The following is a 10,757-nucleotide window of genomic DNA, read 5'->3' as shown; positions in this document are numbered from 1 at the left end:
TAAAACAAATGAATCAATCAATGGAGCACAGCAGGAGGAGGTTTCTCTCAATTGGTGACTCTCTTGAGAAAAAAGCTGCTGCTTCTGTTTCACCTAATGCGCCCTCTTGCTAAGGGCAGCGGAGGGAGGAGAGAGAGAGAGAGACAGAGACAGAGGGAAGAAAATAGACTGAAATGAAAGAGCGAGAGAATAGAGGATGTGTTTAAGACAGGGATTGGCAGCACATCTGTAAAATCACTGCCACCAAGTGGAATGCAGATACCTCCGGCACTCTCTGGGATTCACTCTGGTAAATATAATCCCAGCTCACTGCTCTAACCTCCCAGTGTCCTACTTCCAGCTGTCTGGGATTTAATGCTTCTCGGACCAATAGTGCAATTAACCTATAAATCCCCTCAGCTGTCCAGAAATCTCCCAACAGTGATTCAGTTTTGACTATGAATCCCAAAACGAAGTAAAACAATGTTGTTTTCTTATATTTTGTGTCAGTTATGTACTGTATCTCGTGGGTTGCCATGTTTTGATTATGATGAGGATAAAAGAAGATTTAAAAAATATGTACTCTATGATTTTACATTTGCATTTCTACCATATATATGCCATTTATGACTCATTGTTCATTTTATTTTAATACCACCTGTAGGAATAGCATGTCTGGCCATTGTGAGGGTTTTTTTTTTTCGCCCTGAAATTAAGTAGAAGGTTTAATTTATAAGAGTTTAGTTCATGGCACACATTGTAATCCTGGTCTAAAATGAACAAAAAGGGATTTTCAGAGACGTATGACATTCATTAGTGAAAAGCACCACAGGGCTAAGCCAAATCGGAGTCTGCCCCTGGGGGAATTTGCTTTTATGCTACAAGGTCACTATGTGCCAGGACTGTCAGTCGGTCTTTACATGAATGAATATTTTAATAGTACAATATCATTTTCCTCAGTAATTTCACACAATGGAATTCCAAAGGATTTCAAGATGCTATTCTAGTGTCTAAAAGAGATAGTCCACCAGAAAATTAAAAATCTGTCAACACTGTCTCATGTTCTTCCAAAGCTGTATGAATTTGTCTTCCATGAAACCTAAAGGGTTTCAACTTACAATGTACGTTTACATGACAACGATGTACTAAAAACAGAAAAGTTTTTCCTTTGCGTTTTTCTCGTAAAAACAACATTGTTAAAACTATCCCTGTTCACACAGATCCGTGAAAACGACTAGAACACTGTATTATGCATGCCAGGCCAGTATTGGCGATGTTACTTTGTAAAGAAACACTACGCACCTGACCTGACCTATAGAAAGCAGCACAGTTTAGTCACCTATTCTCTCGTCACATAGAGACAGACTGCGCTCTCACAAATGTGAGCGATAATAAATTGCAGATGGCAGGTAAAACAAATGAATCAATCAAAGGAATCAATTAAACATTATGCACCTGACATCACAGTTTTCACAAATTTGCATTTTTGTAGTTTATACAGAAAAGATATTATAAGCATGGTCTTCATAGAAAGTGTTACCATAATATCAAAAGCAGTAGTTTAGACATTTAACATGTAAAATATCAGTCAAAACATAGTTGACAATGTCACCAATTTGCCTCATAAATTTAAAAGTCAGGCCTTGTCTGACCAACCAAACGTTTTTTTGTTTTTTGTTTTTCTTTCTTGATCAGGTTAACCTCACATTTTAATATTTATTTGAAATAAAATTATAAAAATATTGCAATCCATAACAATGTACCCAATATAGTTGATGGGTAATTAATATATTGGAGATAAAATAAAAAAAATAAATAAATAAATAAATAAATAAATAAGAGGATATTTACCATAATGTGTTCCAAATATACACCACAGAACAAAATGGCATCACATGATGCTGATCAAATGGTTTTAGGATAAACCATTTTTTAGTTTTCAGGGTTAGTAACATGGGTTTTTTCATGGGACATTAAAATATTTTCTTATGTGAAAGAAAATTAAAGGTGCCCTAGAACCAGTTTTTACAAGATGTAATATAAGTCTAAGGTGTTCCCTGAATGTGTCTGTGAAGTTTCAGCTCAAAATACCCCATAGATTTTTTTTTATTATTTTTTTTTAACTGCCTATTTTGGGGCATCATTAACTATGCACCGATTCAGGCTGCGGCCCCTTTAAATCTCTCGCTCCCTGCCCCCCCGAGCTCACGACTATAATACAGTGCATTTACAAAGTTCACACAGCTAATATAACCCTCAAATGGATCTTTACAAGATGTTCATCATGCATGCTGCATGCATGCGTCAGATCATGTGAGTATAGTATTTATTTGGATGTTTACATTTGATTCTGAATGAATTTGAGGCTGTGCTTCATGGCTAAAGCTAACATTACACACTGTTGGAGAGATTTATAAAGAATGAAGTTGTGTTTATGCATTATACAGACTGCAAGTGTTTAAAAATGAAAATAATGTCATGAATACAGTAAGAAATGATGGTAACTTTAACCACATTTAACAGTACATTAGCAAAATGCTAACAAAACATTTATAAAGACAATTTACAAATATCACTAAAAATATCATGATATCATGGATCATGTCAGTTATTATCGCTCCATCTGCCATTTTTCGCTATTGTTCTTGCTTGCTTACCTAGTCTGATGATTCAGCTGTGCACATCCAGACGTTCTGCCCTTGTCTAATGCTTGAACATGGGCTGGCATATGCAAATATTGGGGTCATACATATTAATGAACCCGACTGTTACGTAACAGTCAGTGTTATGTTGAGATTCGCCTGTTCTTCGGAGGTCTTTTAAACAAATGAGATTTACATAAGAAGTAGGAAACAATGGTGTTTGAGACTCACTTTATGTCATTTCCATGTATTGAACTCTTGTTATTCAACTATGCCAAGGAAAATTCAATTTTTGATTTTAGGGCACCTTTAAATTTAAACTCATTTTATTTTAAATACTAAGGTATTTAGATTGTAGAAATAAATGTAATATAGATAATCTTGACTTTTTTTTATATATATATTTATTATTTTGAACTCAAGACCCACTCATTTCAAAAAGCGCACAATGCAAAAACTGTAATGGCACATAAAAGCAATTTCAAGCAAACTGAAAAACAGGGTGCATAAAATATCGGTGTAAGATTATGGTATGCATTGTCTTAATGGATAAAATATATTTCTCAATAACATTGTTAGAAAAATATAATTAATGAAAATTAAATTTACCCTAAATTATAGAATGACCATAATAATGGTTTCTTGGAAATGTGTCTTGAGCAGCAAATCAGCATATTAGAATGATTCCTGAAGGATTGTGTGACACTGAAGACTGGAGTAATGATGCTGAAAATTCAGCTTTGCCATCACAGGAATAAATGACATTTTAAAATATATTCAAATAGACAATTATTTTTAAATTGTAATGATGTTTCACATTAGTCTGAGTAAACCCAGCCTGATCTGCCGGCGATTTGATTTCGCTCGGCAACTCAGTCTGGAAACCCGTGCATTCACTTCTGCTGCGCTGTTACACTTTTGCGGGAACCAATCACAGACGGGCTTATCCACCTTGCTCGCTATTGGCGGGTATAACACGATGACGATAGAGAAGCGACGGCAAGCAGCTTTCAAACTCTATCTGATCTACTCGTCTCTCGCACGACCGTCACTCCAAAATAACAATGCACAATCACAGTGACGCCGATTGTGTTAAGCATTTACCTTATCTGAGAGAAATGTAGTAGAGCGTTGATCCGACAGTCACTTCATAGGAAGATTACAAACAGCGATTAATGACACACAATGATTCTCTGCTGTTATTTTGGTGGTTTGCTTCACGATTTGAGTACAGGACTCTTTTACTTCAATGCCCCTTGATGGTAGACAATATTTTTATTATTTGCTCTATATCAGGGGGTCTCAAACTCAAATTGGCGGGGGGGGCGTTTCTGTGATTGACACCTCATAGGAGGGCCATATTAACATTCAATCGCAAGAAAGCGCAAAATTTCAGAAAATTTACTTTCCTTTGCATTATTTCTCATTTAGGCCTACTTCAAATTTCATTAGGCCTACTAAAAAATGTTATACCTATACTATAAATATTTTATTTACCATACTAAATGTAAACAGCAGTGTCTCTCTCATTGTTACAGAGTGTAATATAATTATATAATACTATTACTAATATACTACTTATAATACTACCAATAGGCTATACTAATATAATACTACTAATATACTAATATAATACTAGGCTACTAATATAATACTATTAATTGCAATAGTCTGGTGCAACTTCTCACATCCAACAAGGTGCATGGAATAAAAAAATTAGCAATTTAGGAACAAAACCAGCAACACTTGTGACGTGGAGGGGTCAGAAATAAACAAAAAACTGGAGCTATATATATCAACTTTATTTTGCCAAAAAAAAAAATCTCTCATTGTTACATACATTATTAGTTTTTAACATTTACACAGCTGAGACACAATTGTCCAAGATGCTGTTTGAGCATCGGTAACGTTTAATGGTTGCATCGGACACGTTTCGGTGATTTAAATCGACGCTCGTGACTTAAAGTCGAGTGCTTTTACTGTAATTTAGGCAAGCGCGCTCATAATAGAAGCGACGCGGTTGAGAGCGCGGCTCATGGTTGCATAGCAACGACAGACGCAACTGGAGCGAAAGCGCATTGGAAAGAAGGAGAATGCGGCGCGGCCGCTTATGTGACGCGATATGTGAATGCCCCCATAGAACGGCGACTTTTTCTTTGCATATAAGACAGGTAGCAACTAGTGAATAATAATAGTAATAATTTAGCGGGCCGGATTATGTTTTATTTTTGAGATCAGTTGCGGGCCGGGTAGAGGGGGAGGGCGGGCCGTAAATGGCCTGCGGGCCGGCAGTTTGAAACCACTGCTCTATATGTTTCGTCTCCCTGCTTCTTGAATCTCGCGCCGCCTGAGCTGACTGGAATTCTTTTTGGTTGTCATGACAATGACGTACACTGAACCAGAACAGTATCAGAGTCGCCTTTTAAACTCTCGACGATGCTGAATGACTTCTTTAGTTAGCAAGCAAATTGCTTGAGTGGGTGTAAATACCGATCACTTTCATGTTTTTTTGCACAACCTGCAAAAATCGCTCGATGCTGATTGAGACACGGTAAACCTGTCTGGAGTTTTCGCATCGCTCTGCAAAGTATGTCACGCGGATCGTTGATCTGATTGGTTGAAGGACTATCCAATTGCGTGACTAATGCTCGTTGATTACGCCTCTTGTGCAGTAGGAAATACATAGCAAACTCCCCAGACCAATGTTCAATTTTAAATTGAGCTTGGTCTGGTGATAGCCAGACTAGTTTCACATGTTACACGTTACAGTTTTTACTATATTTTTGATTGTCTTTGTGGTGAACATTTCATTTAAAACATGAAAAAAAATCTTACCTGCTCCAAATTTTTTTATTGTAATGCAGCATGCAATTCATGTGGATTATTTTTATGATTCTTTTATGGTGTGCCTGGTCACCATTCACTTTTGTAATATGGAAAAGAGGAACTAGGATATTTATCAAAAAGGAAGTAAAAGTCATACAAGCTTTAAATGACATTAGGGTGAGGAAACAATGGAAACTAAAATCTCCTCTTCTGACTCATAGGTGTACATGTCCTCATGGCTGGACAGGCATTGACTGTGGAGAGGATGTGAAGGAATGTTCTTCTTCTCCCTGCCTGAACGGGGCACATTGCATGGAGTCTGACATCCCAGGGGAGTTTTCCTGCACCTGCCCACCCTTCTTCACCGGCCCCCTCTGTGAACAGCACTATGACCCCTGCGACCTGCGGCATAACCCCTGCCTGCACAATTCTGCCTGCCGTGCCCAATCAGATGGAACCGCCCTCTGTGTTTGCTCAGTCGGTGAGATACAGCTACCCAACTGCATCCTACCTACTTGACCTACTCACCTGCTCTGTAGTTTTATGTTCACACTTCTACAGCTTTTAATTCGTTAGCCTTCCACTGAGTTGTGTTAAAATAATGTATTTTCCTTGCTAAATGCTAATTTTAGTCCAGAAGAAATGGGTTCCAATGGGGGTGCATTAACGCACAGGCTTTCATGGGATGAAGCCCAGGGTTCTACACTAGGGAGTGACCTACTGGCTGAAATAATATTTTTTAAATCATTACTTTTATATATGGGAGATTTCAGCAGTGACAAGTGCATTCTTTAAAAGAAATCTCGCCCATACATTATCAGGAATCACAACCGCATTTGTAAGTCCTCCTGTGTGAACAGAACCGGACTGGTTTCTATAATGTCATATAGTGCTAGAGCTTTTTTTTTTTTTTGGAATGTGGTTTTGGTTACTTACAAAAGTGTGTATATAATCTGCGTGTCATCTGAAGGTTTTAGATCCAGTCAGTCTTCCACCAGAGATCTTTTTTTTTTCCCAAGTTTTGTGGTCTGCGCGTGACTCAGATGCTCCGGTATTAAAGCTGCAAATGTGATAAGACTTTACAGTTACAGACTTCACAGCAAGACTTTAAAGCCGCGCACACACTTAATGATTGTAAGGCCGATTATGAATGTAAATTGATACTTATGACTGATCGCGCTCAAACGCGTCCAGTCAGAGCCAGTTGCGTTCAGTCTGCGATTACAGTCGGTGTTCAGATTACATGTGTGAGTATATAAATCGGCTCCAGTCGAAGGAAACAATCGGTATGTGTGTTCAGTTCAGTCTTAGAATGTTTCAGATAATCGTTAGGTGTGTCCCCGACTTAAGTCACAATCTTTGATATTACTTTAGTCACTGTCACTATAGTTACCGTTGCACTTTCATACAGACAGTATTCGAGATGCTATTGTAAGCGATGGTGTGATCAGGATACCTTAAAGGGTTAGTTCACCCAAAAATGAAAATTCTGTCATTTATTACTTGTACTCATGCTGTTCCACACCCGTAAGACCTTCATTAATCTTCGGAACACAAATTAAAGTCAGAATGAACCGGAAGTTGCAAACGACTTTTCTTTTCAGTGTTGTGACGTATTTCCAAGTGAAATGGAATATTGAATAGAGTTTTACTTTAGCACTCCTCCTCTCCATCTCTCGCTCATAGCAGACTAACGGTTGCAGGGGAGTGGTTTAAGCGTTTTCAACCCAAACCGTCAAACTGATGTCATCAGAGAAGGGGCACCGTTGCAGAGGGGAGGAGCATTTTCAGATTTTGATTAAATATTACAAAGCCAAACAATTTTTTTGTGTGGATTGACTTGCACGTATGAATTGTTCACCACAAAACTAGCAATTTGAGCTAACAAAATAAATAAGGTCAATTTTGATTTCATGTGTACTCTAAGATATTTTTGTTGAAATCCGATGGCTCCGTGAGGCCTTCATAGGGAGCAATGACATTTCCTCTCTCAAGATCCATAAAGGTACTAAAAACATTTTTAAATCAGTTCATGTGAGTACAGTGGTTCAATATTAATATTATAAAGCGACGAGAATATTTTTGGTGCACCAAAAAAAACAAAATAATAATTCCGAAGATTAACGAAGGTCTTACGGGTGTGGAACGGCATGAGGGTAAGTAATAAATGACAGAATTTTCATTTTTGGGTGAACTAGCCCTTTAACAGCAGCCATATCACCTTGTAGCCCAAGACTGAAGCTAAGCAGGGTTGAGCCTGGTTAGTACCTGGATGGGAGACCTCCTTGGTAAACAAATAAACAAAAAGGAATGTCTATCGAGAGTAACGTTCGCTAAAAATTTGATTTTGCTGATGTTATTTATGGCACTTTTCCACTGCGTGGTACGGCTCGGTATGGAACGGTATGGCTTGCTTAAATAGTACCACCTCAGTGGAGGTTCCAAGTGAGCCGAACCGATACTAAATGTGACGTGTAAACACTGCAGATCACTGACTGGTCAGATAGAATCGTCACTACCAGCGTCATTGGATTTGAAACACGAGACACCAAACCCGATAGATTTAAATAGTCAGTAACAGCAAACACAGTGTCATTTGTTCGCATGACTTTTTTTTTTAAATTACTTGCTTTAAACGACTGTCGCACACAATTTGAAATAAGAAATGGCTGTATCGTGGTCAGTAGAGGATGTGGTAGTCGTTAGTAGCCGAGGAGCCGGCAGTAAAGGTGGCGCAACTATAATGATCAGTCTATAATCCCACCCATTTTGAAGCGGTACTAAACTGCAGTGGAAAAGCAAACCGAATGTAAGCGAGCCATGCCAAACCGAACCAAGCCGAGCCGAGTTGTTCCACTCAGTGGAAATGCACCATTATTCAGGGTAGGTAATCCTGTAGCCCAAGGGCCTCTGTGATTGTGACTTCCAAAAGTGGAAAAGTCATATTCATTGAACAACCTTTTTTTTAAAGTCAACTTGCATAGTTTTGCTTTAAAATATTTAATAGTTATTGCTATTATATTACTCTTCTGAGTTTATATTTCTTTTGTTCAAGGAGGTCTATAGAATACATGAAGAAAGTTGTTTGTTTGCAGCACATCCATTTATTTTTAACAGATCCATAATGGCGGTGAATGCAGAAAGATGCTATTTGCTGCCAGATGGTGAAGTTAAGGCTTCTATCTGCAAGATCTAATGGGGCAATGCTAACCAACAAAACCTTGACTCCTTGGTCTCATTGGAGACATTTTGTAAACTAATAAGTATGATCATTTAAATTTAGTATTAATTCAAAAGACTGGTACTTAAGTTGGAACTTGGATTTTAGCAATTTATGCTAAATAATTTCTACAAGCCCTCATCTATTTTCCATGGTTAGGTCATGGAAATTTGTTGAAGGTCATAGAATTTCAAAAAACACCAATAAAAACACCACTGCTTTGGTTGTATACTGATGAGCATAGTTGCCTTCCAGGCAGTTGACCTGTGGGTTTGATTTCTTTTTTGGGTCAAGCAGCTTTCAGGATAATCTTCATGTACCTGACTTCAAAAAGCTTTCCTGGAGATTTTACACAACTGTTCAAAAGTTTGGAGTTGGAAATATATTTAATGGTAGTCTCTTATGCTCACCAAGGCTGCACTTATTTGATCAAAATACAGTAAAAACTAGGGTTGGGAACCGAGAACCGGTTCTCATCCTGAACCGTTAGTGTTTTTTAAAAGAACCGGAACCATGCAAGATTTCAGTTCTGAAAACGGTTCTGGTGTGATGGGTGGGCGAAGTGCAGGGAGCGTATCCTTTAATAGAGACATCTCACCTTGTGAATATTGTAGCAATGAATGCACTGAAAAGCCCTCGCGCTACTCTATACGTCAGATTTCAATGAAGAGAGAGACCGAGAGATGCTGCACGATTAATCTTTAAAAGATTGCGTTCTCGATTTCATCACTTACATGATCTAATTCCCAAATGATGATTCACCCGTGTATATTAAACCTTTGACAAAAATAAAATCACGACATTCAAATCTGCATTCGCGCTGCAGCAGATCTAGAGAGAGTTGTCATGTTTAGACATAAACAGCTTCACAAATTTAGATAGAAACACTGATGTTAAAGGTGCTAAAGAGGATGTTTTGTTTTATACATTTTTGCAATATTACTTGAAACTGTCTTTACTAACTGATAAAAGACTATTTATTAGGTGCACTGAAAGGAATAATATTAATATACATCATCTGTGCACGAGGTAGGGCCTTAAAAACATCAGCCAATCGTTTACGCGATTGGCCCTCTGGCTTGTCAATCACTGCCATGACGTTCCTTGTGAGAGATGAGCGCGGCTGCGTGCTCCAGTAACTTTCCACACTCCACAGGCGCCGCATGCAATTTTTTTGTCAGGAGACAGGAGTAACAACTGCAGATTATGAGTTACCTGCGGTGAGTCCGACATAATGAATCCACTAACACGACACAGCGAATGCCGGTGGTAAACACTTGTGTTCCAATACGAGTGTTTACGAGTTTTGGGAGGCGTTCCTTCGAAGGAGGGGGGTTGTTCTTACGCATGCGCTCATTTCAAAAACTCAGTAACAGTCTTTGGTTTCTCAGTCGACGAAAAGATCCTCTTTAGCACCTTTAAAGATCAGAATATAATAAATTACCTTCTGAAAGTAACTGGACTTCAAATAACGACTGTATCAATTGCATTGTTACGCCACTAGTTGGCAACAAATTACTGTTAAAAATGTCTATCACTGAATCATTCTTTCAGAAACAAATGAAGTCTTTATGAATCCAACTTACAAAAATATTGTTTCACCTGTCTGAATCTTCAAGCATCTTATCTAATTCGTGGTAACATTTTACAATAAGGTTCATTTATGAACTAACCATGAGTAATACATTTGTTACTGTATTTGTTAATCTTTGTTAATGTTAGTTAATAAAAATACAGTTGTTCATAGTTTGTTCATTTTACTTCACAGTGCATTAACTAATGTTAACTAATACAACTCTTGATTTTAATAATGTATTAGTAAATGTTGAAATTAACAAAGATTAATAAATGCTGTAGAAATGCAGTTCATTATTAGTTCATGTTAATGTAGGCCTAGTTAACTGATGTTAACTAATGAACCTTATTATAAAATGTTAGCGAATATGAGATTAGCAGTCTGTTGAAATCATTTTAAAAGAATAATAAACACAAAAAGGACTGTTTGAGTTGAGTATTGTGCATTGTTCTCTTTCTACTATTTTTTTTATTAGTTGTTTAATTATTTTAATGGAACCGGAATCGGAACCGGA

The 10,757-nt window shown here is 37.6% G+C and overlaps 1 protein-coding gene across 1 annotated transcript in view; it reads left to right on the top strand.

Annotated features, from left to right (window-relative positions):
• eys (eyes shut homolog) overlaps positions 1 to 10,757 on the top strand; it is a gene marked incomplete at its 5' end in the record, with an annotated part of 227,664 nt that overhangs the window by 32,779 nt on the left and 184,128 nt on the right. The window contains one exon of the mRNA XM_048203800.1: positions 5,669 to 5,928. Within this exon, the coding sequence (XP_048059757.1) occupies positions 5,669 to 5,928 (260 nt within the window). The remainder of the gene's footprint in view (positions 1 to 5,668; positions 5,929 to 10,757) is intronic.

The sequence above is a fragment of the Megalobrama amblycephala genome, linkage group LG10 (genome assembly GCF_018812025.1).
Source record: "Megalobrama amblycephala isolate DHTTF-2021 linkage group LG10, ASM1881202v1, whole genome shotgun sequence".
Classification (NCBI taxonomy): domain Eukaryota; kingdom Metazoa; phylum Chordata; class Actinopteri; order Cypriniformes; family Xenocyprididae; genus Megalobrama; species Megalobrama amblycephala.
The sequence above is the reverse complement of the archived record's forward strand: the minus strand, read 5'-3'. Positions and strand labels throughout refer to the sequence as shown.